General features: G+C 45.1%; 2 protein-coding genes across 3 annotated transcripts in view; both read right to left on the bottom strand.

Moving 5' to 3' along the window:
* LOC112266523 (abl interactor 2) overlaps positions 1-13,565 on the bottom strand; it is a 17,081-nt gene extending 3,516 nt beyond the window's left edge. The window contains 9 exon segments of the mRNA XM_024444067.2: positions 315-485; positions 993-1,202; positions 1,410-1,540; positions 2,553-2,705; positions 3,806-3,909; positions 4,063-4,080; positions 4,477-4,653; positions 4,845-5,012; positions 13,363-13,565. Coding sequence (XP_024299835.2) covers positions 315-485; positions 993-1,202; positions 1,410-1,540; positions 2,553-2,705; positions 3,806-3,909; positions 4,063-4,080; positions 4,477-4,653; positions 4,845-5,012; positions 13,363-13,533 — 1,303 coding nt within the window. The 5' untranslated portion in view covers positions 13,534-13,565.
* Positions 4,876-18,724, bottom strand: LOC112266520 (cytochrome P450 20A1). 2 transcript variants are annotated; one of them, XR_006078778.1, is made up of 14 exons: positions 18,539-18,724; positions 18,150-18,199; positions 17,723-17,889; positions 17,136-17,281; positions 16,539-16,706; positions 16,359-16,437; positions 16,102-16,214; positions 15,894-15,948; positions 15,595-15,715; positions 15,193-15,304; positions 14,974-15,038; positions 14,780-14,869; positions 14,350-14,561; positions 4,876-5,012 (listed from the first exon to the last, which is right to left on the bottom strand). XR_006078778.1 is itself a non-coding variant. In XM_024444059.2 (13 exons), exons 1-13 carry the CDS (start codon positions 18,608-18,610, stop codon positions 14,411-14,413), a joined length of 1,389 nt encoding a protein of 462 aa, XP_024299827.1. In that variant the 5' UTR covers positions 18,611-18,724; the 3' UTR covers positions 13,737-14,410. The 2 variants fall into 2 exon arrangements, 1 of the variants encoding a protein (XP_024299827.1); XM_024444059.2 differs by lacking the exon at positions 4,876-5,012 and having other exon boundaries at positions 13,737-14,561.

The following is an 18,724-nucleotide window of genomic DNA, read 5'->3' as shown; positions in this document are numbered from 1 at the left end:
TATGAATTTAATACTCTGAGGTTCTGAGAACTCACAAAATGACAGTTTGCTTCCACAAGATCTAAAAACTTTTGTCAGCTAGTATTTAATGTTTTTTAACCAAACTCTCAGCCAAGTAACATAAATAATATGGGTCGGTATACATTTTGTTCCTACAAATGAGTTACAGGATGGACCAGGAGCCCAAACGCTCCAGGATCCAAACCAGACAATAATATATGAAAGAAATCTCTAAAATGCAGACTCAATATCTAAACACAAAAGACAATTTGCGTTCTGGTAGGAGTGATAGTGTTGCTGGTCAGGGCTGTTACCTGGGACCTGGTTGAAGTGGGGTCCTCCGTTGGGCTGGTTCAGGGCCAGGGGCATGTTGGAGTTGGGCTGGCCCGTCAATGACGCGGGCCGGCGGTACGGCAGAGACCCCCCCACCGCAGGAGGGTTCAGTGGTTGCACCGGTCGGTTCATGCTGAAGAACTGGGGGGCACCTGGGGTACAGACAGCATAGGGAACGAGAGCGATTTTGGTACGGTGTAGCTATGTCGCTGAACTTAGCACTTCTGGTTCCCGTCACATGATGCACTTAATTAATGGGATCAATTTAAGCACTTTGCTGTTTTTGGTATTCAGACATCGTCAAAGACCCTTTTCAACATCACTTACTGTAAGAACACAAGAACAATTTAACTCATGCACAAGTTGTGATGATAGCATGCAGGTGGTGACTGGGAGCGATGGGAGAGAGTTGCCCTAAGGAGGGAATGAGACACACCCAGAGGAAAAAGGAAAAGACAGAGTGACAGATCAGACAGTGAGAGGGAGGGTGATGGAGGAATTCTGATCATGCAGGGGTGGAGAATGACTGGCCCACGTGACAACATGCCTGCTGGTACACAGACAGATACAGGTCCTGGGATGATGGGAGAGATGGATGTGATCCTGGGATGATGGGAGAGATGGATGTGATGCAGGGGTGGTGGTGGTGGGACACTCACCTTGTGCGGGGGTGCTGAAAGCAGCAGGGCCGGTGCTAGTGACGGCAGTGGGGAGCTGGGGTGGGGGAGGGGGCACGGGTGGACCCTCAGGAGGGGGGGTGGGGGAGGGGTTAGGAGCTAGAGAGAGTACAGGGAGGCCATCAGGTGGGACGGGAGTAGTGGTGGTAGTGGGAGGTGGCTTAGCAGGGTTGGGAAGGGCAGGGGCAGTACCTGCACCATCAGCAGGTGGGAAAGGGAGGAAGGCAGTAGAAAAAAGAGGAAAAGGAAAGACAGGAGAAGGAGATAAAGACAGGTGCTCAGACACTATCAAGGGGGAAGGAAGGAGAGAGTTTAAAGCAGTCTGACAGACCGTATTGCTCTTTAGAGAGCTAGTAGGCGGAGCTTAGACAGTGGGCAAGGCATGTGTCCAGACCTTACCTGGGAATGCTGTGGGGGGCGGGGCAGGCGTTGGCACGGCGATAGGCAAGCCCACGGAGCCGCTGCCGCTGTTCTCTCTGCTGCTGCTGCGGCTGCTGCTGCTAGGGTGGCTGCCTCCACTGCTGCCACTGCTAATGATGCCACATAGCCCATCACATAACCCAATCAACACCCGCTTGCATTAAGTCATTTACCGTCTAGATTAGAGGTTATATATACACTTTGTAGGGCCGGTTTCCCCAGATACAGATTAAGCCTACTACTGGACTAAAAAGTAGTGTGAATTTTTTTGTCCAGAACTAGGTTTAATCTGTGGTGGAGGAAACTGGCCCTTAGAGCCCTATTGGTATCAGAGGACCTGCAAGCACAACCTACCAAACCAGAGACTCTCCTGGCCCAAAATCCTGCCCCCCACCTACCTAGCACTGAATGGATTTAAATGAACAGCTCTGCTTTGAGATGACATGTACAGCAATAAAGAAATGAATAAAACGTCACAAATTACAACATGACATTTAGCGGTGGTCCATTAGTGAGACATGACGTGACAAAGACAGAGGCGCCACAAAGCTGGAGGCATCTGAAGAAAATCAAGGCGAGAATAAAAAGAGGAGACTGGAGACAGGGAATGAGTGAGAAACTGGATGGATGGAAGAAAGGACCAACGCATAGATAGATAGTTCTTTCAGCTCAACCTGTCTGTTTAATTTAAGCCAAGGTCAACCATTGCTACTATTAGTTTTAACGTCAGTTTCAAACGTAATAATGTGCTCAGAAGGAAATAGAGAAGGGACTGACGGAGAAAAGGGATCAGCTGAATTACAAAGGCCAAGCTTCAATTCTCTGGTGGCAGATACTCTGTCATGTAGTCCTAAAGATCTTGTTCTCACTGCCTGGTAGGAGCCTCAGTGACACCCAGAGCTGCTCGTGTTTATCTCATCTGAATGTCCTCTGCTGGTAGGGTTGGGGGGAAAAAGGAGTTTAGTAGCATGTAGCTACAGTGTCTGTAATCTATTGCAGCAGATCTCTACTACAGGGCAGTTGAATCTAAGCGTGTCTGTTCAGTGAGTCCAGGGCCGCTCGAAGTGTGTTCTAGACGTGTTTTTAGCTAGCGGTGTGCTGGGAGCATGCGGGGCGGGGTACCTGTACGTGCGGTTCCTCTGATTAACAGACGCAGTGCGTGCAGGGCTCTGCTGTGGGGGCACCATGTTGCCATGGCGCGTCGGGCTCGAGACGTAGTCGTTAGGGACAACGGGAGGACGCACCGGCTCGAGTGTCCTATAGGGGGAGTGGCGCCTGCGAGGGGAGGGGTATGAGAGGAGTTTAACATCCACAAGTGAGGGGTGGAGGAGGACAAGAAAAGGAGGACAAACATGGGAACCAAAATAAATAAAAGAACCAGTGCAAACTCAAAATGGGGTGTAGGTGGGAAAAGGCATTAAATGCATCAGTCGTGTCCACAGCTGCTGCTGCTTCAGTTCTTACACAGCCCAACATCAACCGAGGACAGTGATGTCTATTGATGTGCTGCAGTGGAATAAAAAGCCTCAAAAGTATGGATGAGCAGCCAAGTCTTTTCTCCCCCTGTGCTTGTTTAAGGGGTGGAACGTTGAGCGCTGTTGCCATGGAGAGCATGAACAGCCTGAATTAGAGTTGAGGGGGGAGGAGTCACATGACATCACACATATGGGGGCAGGGTGGGGGACAAAAGCAACCAAAACACCACAGACAGAGATGCCTCCTCTACACCAGAGACTGGACTAGGGCAGTGTGTCATGGACGACTGACATGCGTCTCGTTTTAGGGGGGGGACATGTTTGAAGGTCACACACACAAACACACAGCACTTAAACTTTAGAAGAGCCATAAAACACAATGTCATAAACCATTACATACATCACTGTTATGGACAGGTCTGTAGAGGGGGATACAAACTGGACAGGGACACATAACAGGACAGAAAAACAATAACAATAGCCCATAATGTCAATAAACAGATTTGAAGATACCCATTCACTGGAATGACCTCACATCTGAAGAAATTAGGTATGCACATTAATTAGATCAACAAACTGCATATAATGTGCCACAGGCTAGCTTTGACCTTTTCACAAAGAGGTCTGCTCCGGACCTTAACTAAATGTCACTGAAGGTCGCTGCTGGGTGGTGAGGGGGTAGCCTGGTCCCTAGCCCACCATATGGGGCTTAGGAGGAGCAGAGGGACACTACAGCAATCTGTAGTACAAAGGGACACCTGGTGCCTGGATGATCAGATCTTGTCCATTGATGAACATGTTTTAGATGTCTGATCGTGGTTGGCTGAGACTGAAAGCATGTTTTTCTCGAGGACATGAGCGGCATGGACAGGGGTTGTAGTACCTGCCACATCTACATACCCAATGGTTCCCTTCCCTGACATGGGTGGGCTGGGGGGCTTCTGTGTGGGTGGGTTGGTGCGAGGGAGACCTGCGGCTCCAGCCTTTATGTTCTGAGCACTGGCCTGTAGGACACGGTGAGAGGTTACAAAAACAACAACAGGGAAGTACTAGTCAACAGAGTAACAACATAACCTGGGATCAGACAAAACACACTCTGGTCTTACACGCATACCAACTTTGTTTTTAGAGTTTTAAATTTTGTTAGAAATCCTTACCTTAAACCTTAGCAACCACTAGGTTCATTTTAAAAAGGCAAATAAGTGATGCAAAGAGAGAGAGAGAGAAAGGAGGATTAGTGACTAATAGTGAGAAAATGCACAGAAACACATGTAGCAATGTTATAGGCCTACAGATGTTGTTAGGGAAGCAGCGAACAAGTTACACACTGTCCTAGACAAAGTGACTCACACCGTTACCACCACGCCCTCGTGCTTATCCCAAGGGCCTACTACTGTCTTTGTAACAAACAGGGGGGTCCCCCAAAACACTTGTTGCGCTAAGATCAGTGTTTGTCCATGATCTTAGTGCTACAAAAAAGGTTGATGATAGCTCACTCCAGTACAAAAACGAGACATACTACTATCATCAGGAATCCAGTCGGTAACCGTCAATGCCCCACTGCTCCCTACCTTGACTCCGTGGCCCATGTCATCCAGCAGGCTGTAGTCAATTGGCTTGCGGATGTAGCGCACCGGCCTCTCTGGATTGGCCGGAGCAATGATCTTGTGCGTGCGAGAGGTGTTCTTATTGGTGGTCAGGATGCCAATCTCCCGCCTTGCCACTTTCTCTTTGTGGATGTCCACTGTCTGGGGCCGCACAAGGGGGAGAAATACAGTTAAGTCTATTTCTTGACAGACTTGAACAAAACAGCTTTTTGAACTATGCTTATCGTTTCGAATCAGGTATTCTTAGGCTATATGGATGTGTGTGTATTTTGCAACGTGTGCATCTGTGTGTGTGTATATATACAGTGTGTTCCACGTCCCGGCAGCCGTACCTGTGAGATGTGGTTGATGGAGGACTCCATGCGGCGGAGCTGGGAGGCCTGAATGTCAAGCATCTGCAGGACATTGTTGGCCAAGGTGTTGATCAGGTAGGCTACGCTGGCCAGGGACTGGGTGGTGTAGTTCTTAGTCTCCTCCAACGCTCTGTGCTTATCTGGTGACTAAGGAGTGAGAGTGCAAGAGATGATAAACAGATAGACATCAGTAACAGAGAAACGAGAGTAGAGAGAGGCAGAAAGAAAACAACAAAGCCAGGCAGCATATAAAAGGAGAGCATTGACATCATATAAATAGGATCTTGCAGGGGCTGAAGGATGACTAGGCAAGCTAAGGCCATATGTTTTCAGAGGGAAACAATTTCCTGGAGATGACGCCGTCCTTGCTTTTCTGACCAAGACTTCCCTTGTTGACAGTATGTACTGAATGACATTACTTTTCTCAAAGGTCAACCCTCGACCCTCCCCCGTCTGCCATGGATTGTGTGTTAAAGACAGACAATTCATGGCTTCTGGCATGTGTTTCTCTGCTGCTCATTAGGAAAAAAAACAAGATTTCAGTCTTGGTGGTGTGATGTGGCAGTTACTGATGTTCGCCCCCATGAGACACCATAGGAACAAAGCCAGCATTACTTCTTCAAAATAGTCAATGATTCTACGAACAAGAAATAAGTAATTAATTGACATTTTAGTCATGCAGTTTAACATCTAGTTACTGTGTTTGGTGCAGTATTTCTCAAGTAAAAACAAAAATGCGCGACGTGTGGTCCTAATGTAAACAAAATCAGATCCGCTGCACTGACGAGAAGGTCTGTCTCACTGTCTGCGGTAGGATTAGATAGAGCGCAATCACCGCAGCTGTGTATACCGGGTTAGAGAGCCAGTGAGCATTGTCGAAACTCACTTCCAAAACTCATTGTGGACGAGACCGACTTTATGAACAAAATGATCCCATTTACACTTTGTAGTCAATTTTGACACTAGAATAAATGTGTCTGACTAATAGATGCTACGTAGTCCGTTTTCTATCAGAGAAGTTGCTTACGTGTCAAATAACTTGTTGACCAACCAGCACCTGAATAGGACTGCACGTCACATAATTTAACGTGTTCATACATTTTTTATGTCGTTATTACACATTGGTTACACTATCACTCGTATTTCATATGTCATCGATACATATGCTATGATGCTGGTAAAGTTCTCTCGCGCAACTACACTGCTGTTCATTAAAAAAAAAGCTAGCTTGCTCATGGATACAAAACATTGTCGTTTTGCTATGTTTTTGGGGAAGAACAATCTGTTTCGGTAGCGATAGTTAGCTAGCTAACTAAATAGCTAGGCATCATCATCTAAAATAACCCTAATTTATAAGACAGTTCTTATTTGATTAATGGTGGTCGGACCCATCTATGTGAAGCTAGCCACAATAGTATACTTTGCAGTTAGCCTTCAAAGTAAAAAGTATGTCATTGACAGTGATGCAAATGCATACAAATAGTAGAACTATGCCATAATTGAATAGATCAAGCTAAACAAGGTTGGAATGCAATCACACTGGATGTATTATACACTGCTCAAAAAAATAAAGGGAACACAAACAACACAATGTAACTCCAAGTCAATCACACTTCTGTGAAATCAAACTGTCCACTTAGGAAGCAACACTGATTGACAATAAATTGCACATGCTGTTGTGCAAATGGAATAGACTACAGGTGGAAATTATAGGCATTTAGCAAGATACCCCCAATAAAGGACTGGTTCTGCAGATGGTACCACAGACCACTTCTCAGTTCCTATGCTTCCTGGCTGATGTTTTGGTCACTTTTGAATGCTGGTGGTGCTTTCACTCTAGTGGTAGCATGAGATGGAGTCTACAACCCACACAAGTGGCTCAGGTAGTGCAGCTCATCCAGGATGGCACATCAATGCGAGCTGTGGCAAGAAGGTTTGCTGTGTCTGTCAGCGTAGTGTCCAGAGCATGGAGGCGCTACCAGGAGACAGGCCAGTACATCAGGAGACGTGGAGGAGGCCGTAGGAGGGCAACAACCCAGCAGCAGGACCGCTACCTCCGCCTTTGTGTGAGGAGGAGCAGGAGGAGCACTGCCAGAGCCCTGCAAAATGACCTCCAGCAGGCCACAAATGTGCATGTGTCTGCTCAAATGGTCATAAACAGACTCCATGAGGGTGGTACGAGGGCCCGATGTCCACAGGTGGGGGTTGTGCTTACAGCCCAACACCGTGCAGGACGTTTGGCATTTGCCAGAGAACACCAAGATTGGCAAATTTGCCACTGGCGCCCTGTGCTCTTCACAGATGAAAGCAGGTTCACACTGAGCACGTGACAGACGTGACAGTCTGGAGATGCCGTGGAGAACGTTCTGCTGCCTGCAACATCCTCCAGCATGACCGGTTTGGCGGTGGGTCAGTCATGGTGTGGGGTGGCATTTCTTTGGGGGGGCCGCACAGCCCTCCATGTGCTCGCCAGAGGTAGCCTGACTGCCATTAGGTACCGAGATGAGATCCTCAGACCCCTTGTGAGACCATATGCTGGTGCGGTTGGCCCTGGGTTCCTCCTAATGCAAGACAATGCTAGACCTCATGTGGCTGGAGTGTGTCAGCAGTTCTTGCAAGAGGAAGGCATTGATGCTACGGACTGGCCCGCCCGTTCCCCAGACCTGAATCCAATTGAGCACATCTGGGACATCATGTCTCGCTCCATCCACCAACGCCACGTTGCACCACAGACTGTCCAGGAGTTGGCAGATGCTTTAGGCCAGGTCTGAGAGGAGATCCCTCAGGAGACCATCCGCCACCTCATCAGGAGCATGCCCAGGCGTTGTAGGGTGGTCATACAGGCACGTGGAGCCCACACACACTACGGAGCCTCATTTTGACTTGTTTTAAGGACATTACATCAAGTTGGATCAGCCTGTCGTGTGGTTTTCCACTTTAATTTTGAGTGTCACTCCAAATCCAGACCTCCATGGGTTGATAAATCTGATTTCCATTGATCATTTTTGTGTGATTTTGTTGTCAGCACATTCAACTATGTAAAGAAAAAAGTATTTAAGAAGAATATTTCATTCATTCAGATCTAGGATGTGTTATTTTAGTGTTCCCTTTAATTTTTTGAGCAGTGTACTTTAGAAATGCATTGGGGGCATACTTATTTCACTGTACAGCCTTACCTATGGATTGTGGCTCAATGACATGGAGTATCAGTCTACTCCAGTGACACACAGACAACATTAGCATCGTAGCGCTTATTGCGGGACTCTGAAACAACTGAATTGAGCCACATTTATTGTCAAGCTATATGTATTGAACACTATTCATGAGGAAAAACAATACTGCTTGGATGTTTTGTAGTCTGATAACTGAGGATGTTGGGGAAAAAATATATTGGGTATTGAGTAGACTGTTACCCCATTTCATTGGTCCCCAATCCTTAGATGAAGCTGTACAGTGCAAAATGAATGTCAATACTAACAATAGGCTGACAGGGGAAGTGATTTCAACCACAGTCCCGCAATAAGAGCTACAACACTAATATTTTATTTATTTGACCTTTATTTAACTAGGCAAGTCAGTTAAGAACAAATTCTTATTTTCAATGACGGCCTAGGAACAGTGGGTTAACTGCCTTGTTCAGGCCAGAACGACAGATTTGTACCTTGTCAGCTGGGGGATTCGGTTACAATGCACTAACCACTAGGCTACCCTGCCGCCCCGGGGGGCGTTACGTTATTTGTGTAAATTCTTCACAGTTGTGTTCTGTGGGTGTCACCGAGTAGACTGATACCACATTTCATTGCTTCACATTCCAACATTATCTATTCTAAATATGGCATGACTCCACCAATTGTAACCTTCTGCATAAGTTTCAAATAGGTACTTTTATATTGAAGGCAAAACGCAAATGCCACTACTGTGCCTAATCCTTATTGTGGCTAGCTTCACAACACATAACCCGGTCAGGTCGAGCATCACTCGTCAGATGAAGCTAGCTGGCTGCTTATAACGTTAGCTTTTGGCAACAGGGTTAAGTAGCTGGCTAGCTATTTACTTTAATGAACTGAAGTTCAATTTCAATAGGAAAACAACAAGTGGCTACCTAGCTAATACTTACAAGGATTCCTAAATCATTGCTAAGACCAATGAACATGACTGCAGTTTCTACTGGTCATTGTTTTCAGGCTAACTAGGTACCAAGCTAAAGCTAGCTACCCCAGAAGTTGCGGTCGAACAAAATGCTTTATTACCAACGCGGTATTGTAAACACATTATTCGTCCGATTCCGATATATTGTGCATCCCTAATAACTACTGCTGTACATACCCTTCCTATTCATATACTGTCCATACACATCATTACACATATTATTTATATACATATACACCTGACTCTGACATTACTCGTTCTGATATTTCTAATTAACATTTTTGGGATTTACGTGTACGATTGTGTGTAAGGTATACTGCAATGTTGGAACTAGAAGCATTTCACTGCCCTGCGATAACATCTGCAAAATTCACAGTAGCCAGTTTAATAGGTAAACCACCTCGTTCACGAAAATGGTTCGCTCCTACAGACAGTGAGTCACGTGGCCATGGCTTGCTATATAATGCAGGCACAGGCATCCAGTTACTGTTCGATTGAACTTTAGAATGGGCAAAACAAGTGACCTAAGCAACTCAGCGTGGTATGATTGTCGGTGCCAGGCGCGCCAGTTCCAGTATCTCAGAAACGTCTGTCCTCCTAGGCTTTTCACGCACGACAGTGTCTAGGGTTTACCGAGAAGGGTACAACAAACAAAAAACATAGTCAGCGGCAGTCCTGTGGGCAAAAACAGCTGGTTGATGAGAGTTGACAGGCAAGAATCGTGCAAGCTAACAGGCAGTCCAATATCAAGCAAATAACGGCGCAGTACAACAGTGGTGTGCAGAAAGGCATCTCGGAATGCACAACTCATCGGTCCATGTCACGGATGGTTAATTGCAGCAGACGACCAAACTGGGTTCCATTCCTATCAGCTAAAAACAAGAAGAAGCAGTTCCAGCAGGCACACGATCACCAACACTGAACAATTGAGGAGTGGAAAAACATTGCCTTGTCTGACGAATCCCAGTTCCTGTTGCGTCATGCTGATGGCAGTCAGGATTTGGCATAAGCAGCAGGAGCCCATCCTGCCTGGTGTCAATGGTACAGGCGGGTGGCAGTGGTGTAGGGAATGTTTTCCTGCTACATGTTAGGTCCCTGGATACCAACCAAGCAACATTTACATTCCCCGAAGAACTCCAGCTGTTCTGGATGCAAACGGAGTCCAACACAGTACTAGATGGGAGTACCTAATACACATACACTTCATTGCCAGTTTAAGTAACCAATAAAATTAGATTTGACGGAAAAAGTTAAAGGAGAAGGATAGGTTACAACGACAATGAGCCAACTGGCAGGTTGCTACTTAATATTCTGAATAGAGTTATTTGTAACTGTAGGATTAGAAAGTGCATGCACTGCATCGGCTGCAGAGAACATGATCACACCGTCGTCCGGAATAGCATCGGACATCACACTCTCTGCAGCTGATGTGAGTAAGACCTTTAAACAGGACAACATTCAGAAGGCCGCTGGGCCAGACGGATTACCAGGACGTGTACTCCGAACATGCATTGACCAACTGGCAAGTGTCTTCACTGACATTTTCAACCTCTCCCTGTGAGTCTGTAACACCAACATGTTTCAAGCAGACCACCATAGTGTTCTTGGGTAACCTGCCTAAATGACTACCGATCCGTAGCACTCACGTCTGTAGCCATGAAATACTTTGAAAGGCTGGTCATGGCTCACATCAACACCATTATCCCAGAAACCCCTAGACCCACTCCAATTTACATACCGCACCAACAAACCATCAGATGATGCAATCGCTATTGCACTCCACATTGCCCTTTCACACCTGGACAAAAGGAACACCTATGTGAAAATGCTATTCAATGACTACAGATCAGAGTTCAACACAATAGTGCCCTCAAAGCTCAATAAGCTAAGGACCCTGGGACTAAACACCTCCCTCTGCAACTGGATCCTGGACTTCCTGACGGGCCTCCCACAGGTGGTAATGGGTAGTTAACAACACATCCCCCACGCTGATCCTCAACACAGGGGCCCCTCAGGGGTGCGTGCTCAGTCCCCTCCTGTACTCCCTGTTCACTCATGACTGCAAGGCCAGGCATGACTCCAACACCATCATTACGTTTGCTGATGACAACAGGGGTAGGCCTGATCACCAACAATGATGAGACAGCCTATAGGGAGGAGGTAAGAGACCTGACCGTGTGGTGCAAGGACAACAACCTCTTCCTCAATGTGATCAACACAAAGAAGATGATTGTGGACTACAGGAAAAGGAGGAGCGAGCACGCCCCCATTCTCATTGACAGGAGACTGAAAATATTTGGCATGGGTCCTCAGATCCTCAAAAGGTTTTAGAGCCGCACCCTCGAGAGCATCCTGACAGGTTGCATCACTACCTGGTATGGCAACTGCTCTGCCTCCGACTGCTAGGCTCTACAGAGGGTAGTGTGTACGGCCCAGTACATTACTGGGGCCAAGCTTCCTGCCATCCAGGACCTCTATACCAGGCGGTGTCAGAGGAAGGCCCTAAAAATTGTCAGACTCCAGCCACCCTAGTCATAGACTGTTCTCTCTGCTACCGCACGGCAAGCAGTACCGGAGAGCCAAGTCTAAGTCCAAGAGGCTTCTAAACAGCTTCCACCCCCAAGCCATAAGACTCCTTAACAGCTAATCAAATGGCAACATTACCATCTATGCATAGTCACTTTAATAACTCTACCTACATGTACACATGACCTAAATTATAACGACACCGGTACCCCCTGTACATAGCCCCGTTATTGTTATTTACTGCTGCTCTTTAATTGTTAGTTATTCTTCTCTTACTCTTTTTTTTGTATTTTCTTAAAACTGCATTGTTTTTTAAGGGCTTGTAAGTAAGCATTTCACTGTAAGGTCTATCTATACCTGTTGTATTCGGGCGCATGTGGCAAATAACATTTCAATTGCAGCCTCAGTTAGCCTAGCTAGCTAACGTTAGCTAGCTTCTCCCGGTTTGATGCAGTCCTAGACAGGTACTACATAATCATATTTGATGATAAATAACCTAGCTATTGCAGCTATTATAGTCTACTACAGGGCGAGTCGGCTTGGATGGTTGCTGTCTCATCTCTCCCTCCTACCTCCCCAAGTCACTTGCTCAAAGTATGGCCCCTCCCCCGCCTGCTATAGCAGCACCTCTCTCCCTCTTGGCTTTATCAGCTCCAGTTAATTAAGTCGCTTCCATCATTTCTGCTGCTTCCATCACTCGGATCAGATCGGCCCTGGATTATTCCGTTCTAAATGGAATGGGTGTACTATCCTCGGGTCCGTCCAGAACGGGTTTCTATATTTTTAAAAATGAATTTATGCATATCGAGTCACGGTGGGAAAGTCCCAGATCCATTTCGGAACAGGCCCAACTTTTTGGACCCGTGAAGACCTCTAGTTCCAGGGCAGTGGCACTATTGACAAACGTTTCACACTCGGTGTCAGAGCCGCACTTTATATTAGAAAAAACGTACTTCATGGCATGACTAACGTTATGAACCACCAGTAGTCTATGAAACACCGATTTTCCCACTGTACAGTCAGTAGTACAAGAAGTTCGGCATTGGTGATACAGAATGTCCGATCCAATTTGCTTGTGTTATGTGTTTTGGCACATAACACATAAGGCTATAACATTAGCTAGCTAACGCTAAGTATTGCCAGGAGAACGCCGCTTACAAGTGCCACACATATTATATATATTTTTTTCTTCACGACCACTGTTTACAGCCTGCTAATGTTGACACGAATTGGGAATTTCAAACCCCTACCACTGGAGAATTTGACAGTAATGGCAGCGCAGCTAACTAGAAACCGTGGCTAACGTTAGTTGGAATTAGTTAGCTATAGTCATAATTCGTTTACTTATGGCTCCTTTGATTCTCTTCTGGTATCAGAACGTGTACCAACATTTTAAATCCAATTCCTTACCGTAGCTGAATACCTTGTTGTATACCCCATCACGACACAGTCAATCATGAAACCAGCTGTGCCCAGATAATTCGTGCTAGCTCATCTAGCATTATTTGGTTGGAGGTAAATAGCTAACGAAGTCAAGTTAGTAAAAATACTAACTAAATACACGTTTGATAAATGACGATACATGTATGACGGTTGGAGAACGGCAACCAATGTTTTCATTTTAGGAAAAACATAACTACGTTCTGCATAAAGTAGCTAACTAAGGTTAGCTATCTATAGCCTAGCTTGGTCGCGCTAACAGGAGCACCCTTGCAGTGGAGTCGCTGCACCTCATCGGCATAGCTCGTAGCCATCACTTCGCCCACCGTCGAAGATGATAGTCGTAGAATATATAATTGATAATGTTATAAAGTATCATTACCTGAACATAGTTGCTTTCGCAATACTCGGCAACTCTTTCTAAATTGGTAAAACTATCTAATAAAGCACTACGTCCAGCTGGAATCTCCTCTTCCAAAAGCATTTGTAACTCCGCCATTTTCACATCTTTAGCTATCAATGCATGCCAGATCCCAGCCTCTCCAACGCTCATGTAGAAGTGGCGTTGGGCATCCCAACTATGACGGAGTGTATGACAATCTGTGACACATTTAAGTGGATATGATACCTAGATCTTTGCTCTTTCAATTCCTTTCCAATTTACATTGTGACTGGTGTAAATTATTACAAAGCCCAAGAGTCTGTTTTGAAAGGAAACAATACCACCTGGAAAAAGGCTGTTAATAAATCCAGAAGTTACGGATATTATTTTAATTTTAAACAATTAAAGCTAATGTAGCGATACAGTGGAAACAGGGCTGAGAATTGAACCAGAGACACTGCAGATACAAAGTGAGCACTTGTTGACAATAACAGCCTAGACGTCTTGACAGTGGCAGGATTTGCTCACAACAGAGGGGCTGCAACAAATGTGCAAAATATTATATTCCTATCCTAACCCACGATTAGTGTAAACTTTATTAAAAAATTAACTGTCTGAAATGTCATGTATCTGGGGGAGTTGTGACCACGTGTTTTGGAAGGCAGTTCAGCTGGAATGTTGTGCAGAAGTCCAAGAGTGGAGATAAAATAGCCATCACTTGTGCAGCATTTGGTTTAAGGCAAGGTTTAAGACAATACATAAATGATCATGCAGCTTGAAAAGATAGCTACTGATCCTCATATTGAAATGGGGGGGACAAAAAGCTACTTCGGGTGATAGCTCAAATAACCGAGTCGCCATTGGCAATGACTTTAGCTAATCAAAACCATGTTCAAGAGCTGACTGACAAGTAGCCCTACTAAGCTCATGTTTACAGCTTTTTAAACAGTTCCACTCGGCCTAGAATCTAAGCTAACTGACAAGTACCTTCCCAATTAACACAGTTCCTCTTCCACAGATGGAGTTTGAGACAAATGTCCACTGTTAGTTAGCTTCTTCTGCTCACAGTGATCCATGTGTCATCTTTAGGTGTGGACACAAGCTCAGATCTGGCCTCTACCACCTGTCCCTTCACCTGATGCAGCTTCAGTTGGCGCACTACAGTGCTGAGGACGACAGTGGCCACTGTGTACGCAAACCTGAAATGTGGCAAAATGGTGGTATAAAAAGTTAGTAACAAGCCCACATTCTTCTTTGCCTGGTAGTGACACTCCCTTCATTTCCTTTCATTTGATATTGTAGAATAAATATGGTAAAACTGTACAACAAGTTGCTCCTGTGCAATTACAACTAGTAAATGCCCTAGACCCTTGGTTAATCTCAAGTGCACGCCACTATCCTTTCCCATCCCCGTTACCTCAGCTCAGGACAGGCCTGGTTCCCTGAGAATCCAAGCAGAGAGAAGCTTTTCCTGGCTGAATCTTCTGTGAATCGGTCTGGGTCAAACCTGGATGTACAAAGTGCAGGAATTCAAACTTGGTACCAAAAAATCCAGCAAAAAATGCCTCTTTAGGTGGCAAAAGGTTCAAAAGAAAATACATATGAACAGACTTGTAGGGACGGCTCCAGGTGTCTGCATCCTGTAGGACTACCCCAAGTGCATAGATCACCAGTGTCTAAAAAAAAAAAAAAACATAGGAATAAAGTGTTTTAATTATTCACTTTAAACAACAACAAAAAAAGATTTTAAAAATCCATAAGCACTTGCTGACTGTGACAATGAGATGTGGATAATAAATTGACTAAGTTGGTTAGAGGAGAATAAGATACCTCTTTAGGAATAATGTGCTGATCGACTTTCCCTTCGTTTTCCTGGAGCCGGGCTGCGATGGGCGTCAGTTTGGCTGTCCGCACAGTCTCATTCAAAACCTGCTGAAAATACCTATAGTATAGAAGATGCATTTGATAAGCATGATCAAATGTATCTATAAACATACATTGAAGACATGCTACCATGAGGATACCTGCCCCTTCTGCTGTGACCGACCAGGGTTCGAACCCAGGTGTCATGTGGGCCACAAGGCTATTAGCCCCTGTTAGCTTAGGCATTAGCTCAGGAAGCTACACCAGTCTTCAGGTCTCATATAAGGTACACGTCATGCAAGAGTGGATCTGAAACACCTCTGTTACACTGCATCACATTGTTTATGTTATTTGGCTGTCAGAGGTCACCTGAGCTGTGGGATCTTATCCAGAGAAACAGGCTCAGAGCCCAGAACATCCTCCAGCTCCTGATGCAGCTTCTCCTGAACTTCCTCTGATGTGGACAGGAAGTGTACTGCCCAGATGCACACTTGGAAAATATTACAACCACAAAGAGAAACATCAACACTTTGTGAGAGAGATTTTCTGACAGAATACTAACCAAATGTATGATTTTATTCTCTCAGAAAAAAATTACAATTGGCTACACCATAAAAGCCGCAAGTTCTGACGTAGATAGGCATAATCTATTTATTACTAGTACTCACAATTAGCTGTGATGACACAACCTGCCAGTGTGAATACCATGCTGTCCTCCATCACCTACAAAAGAGAAACAATGAAAACAAGCGTTCATTAAAACAAAAGCAGGAAGGAAGTTTTATTTTCCTCTACACGTGAGTAACAGCAACAGGAGGCTCTATGCTCTGCCTCAATGAGCCTGTTCTCCTTATAATCAAAGAATCTGTGCATCACCTGTCTCTCTGTGAGGTTGGACTGGAGAAGAGTGTCTACAAACGCTGTCTGGCTCCTTTGTCCTTTCCTGTCTTTAGCCACAGACATCAGCACTGTTTCCATTTCTGCCAGCGCTGTAAACAAACAATGTACTTAGCATGAGGACAGAAAATATATACACATCTCTTTTCTATTTCAGATACATTCTATAAGGAAGTGTATGCTGAGATGTACAAGTAACACATATGATCCATAGCAGTGAACTAGTTTCCACTCACCGCTCTCATAGTGCTCCTTTCTGATGGAGCTCTTCTCCATGGAACCGTCCAAATAGCCTTTTCCGATCTCCGACCAGATCTGACAAGTAAAGGGAATTATCTGTGAAAATCTGCAAACACCGGTCGTAATGGGCATCTTTTCACCAGAAACGGTGACTTTAAATGTGACTGCTCACTCACTGCCTCATGGTTCTTTCGGAAGCCGATGACTTCAGCATCATTCCGGAAACGGTCACCCAGAGCGAGTTGAGTGACAGCCTTCATGGCCAATCCTAGCAGATGGGCACAGAGGGGTGTGTGCTGGTCCTTAGGGAAAGACTGCCACTTCCCCACTAACTCCTCCACCAGCTAGAACAAGACAAAGGGGGAGGGAGACAGAGAGAGCGTGTGTCAATGGGAAAGGGGAATACTTAGTCAGTTGTCCAACTGAAATGTGTCTTCTGCATTTAACCCAACCCCTCTGAATCGGAGAGTCGAAGGGGGCTGCCTTAATCGACGTCCACGGCGCCCGGGGAACAGTGGGTTAAGGCCTTGCTCAGGGGCAGAATGACATATTTTTACCTTATCAGCTCAGGGATTCGATACAGCAACCTTCCGGTTACTGGCCCAACGCTCTAACCACTAGGCTACCGAACTATAACATTCCAGGGAAGTGAGCACAACAAGCTTTTGGAGTAAACAAATACTAATGGATACACAAAAACAGAAGAAAGTATTACAGAATACTACAGCCAAATATTAAAAACTGCAAAATGAGCCATTGTGTAAGAGGCAAACCTTCAGCAGCATTGGAAAGTTTTTCTCCAGGGTGTTGTTGACGGCACTCTCATACAACTTCTTCCTCATTACAGCCTCTGTGGCCCCTCCACCCGTTCCTGACTGGTAACCTAGCAACGACTTCAGCATTGTCTCAAATGAGTCCGCTACAAGTAAGGATAGAAGATGTCACAGTGTTACTGTTTCTTTATTTCAAAACAACACTGTACATGTATAACGGAAATCACCTGAATCTGTTACAATGTCTATCTATACCTACATTCCACTTAGAATGGTGCAATCTTTTAAGCATGAATTTTAAGTGGCCCGACTAACCATTGTCTGTATGTAGCCTCGCTACTTTTATAGTCTTGCTACTGTATATAGCCTCGCTACTGTTTTTCACTGTCTTTTTACTGTTGTTTTTATTTCTTTACTTACCCATTGTTCACCTAATACCTTTTTTGCACTATTGGCTAGAGCCTTAAGTAAGCATTTCACTGTTGTATTCGGCGCACGTGACAAATAAACGTTGATTTGATGTTAGTAGGGACAGAGCACCTGTTTCCCTTTCCTCCCAATAGTTTCCCTCCCTCCCCAGTACTCACTAGTCCTGTTGGGGTTGATGTGCTGCCGTAGCTGGTCCACTGAACCTAAGCTGACCACAGGGCGTCCTCCAAACCAGAAGGATGCCACAGGACCAAACTGTCCATGTAGACTAGCCAGGAACTCATGCAGACTGCCTCGGTTCACTATGTCTTGCAGATTTCCATCCCTTGATTAAGAGAATGAGACGAATAAACCAATAGGAACCTAGGTCAGGCCAGGGCCCGTATTCAGAAAATGTCTCAGTGTACGAGTGCTGATCCAGGATCAGTTTAGCCTTTTATATGGAGATGAATAGACATGGGGATCTGATCCTGGATCAGTACTCCTACAGTGACGTGTATAAATATGGGCTGATATCAAGTGTGGAGTGCTAAAGAGAGACAGTACTTAGAAAGTTGTAAACATATTTGGTCATAGTCTACTCACTTCTCTTCGGTAGGGTTGAGACCTGGTATACCAGAAGCACTTCTTGATGACTTGATAAAAAAATGAATCAAGCATGTTACTTTCAGTTTCAAGAGACATAAATTAAACATGACAAGAAATTCTGTGCAGTTTACATATTCTAAGTCTATGGCAGTAACCTCTATAAACTCTAAAAAAAATATTTGTCCACTCCACAATTCACTTAAACTGCTGAAACATTTGGGTGCTAAAGGTAGATGCATAAAATGTCCAGGGATTTTTTTAAACTGTCATGTCACTGTAAAACTGCACAAAGTTAGCAGCTTTACAAGTAACGTTAGCTAGTAATGACATGGGTGGATATACGATGTTGCAAATATTGGCTAATATAAACACAGGCATTGACTTACTGGATACAAATAGAGGACTGCGCCGACCAGAATGATGACAAAAGTCACTGCAAATATCGCAAAGTCCAGCATGTTTGCTGGTGTTACTAAAAAAAACGTTTAGACAGGTAGCTAAAGCGAACTATACATTCGGTATCGCTACCACGTCTACGGTTGCATCGTAACTCCGTGTTCTACTGCAAAGCC

The sequence above is a fragment of the Oncorhynchus tshawytscha genome, linkage group LG14, assembly GCF_018296145.1.
Source record: "Oncorhynchus tshawytscha isolate Ot180627B linkage group LG14, Otsh_v2.0, whole genome shotgun sequence".
NCBI lineage: Eukaryota > Metazoa > Chordata > Actinopteri > Salmoniformes > Salmonidae > Oncorhynchus > Oncorhynchus tshawytscha.
This window is presented reverse-complemented; position numbering and strand designations above follow the sequence as displayed.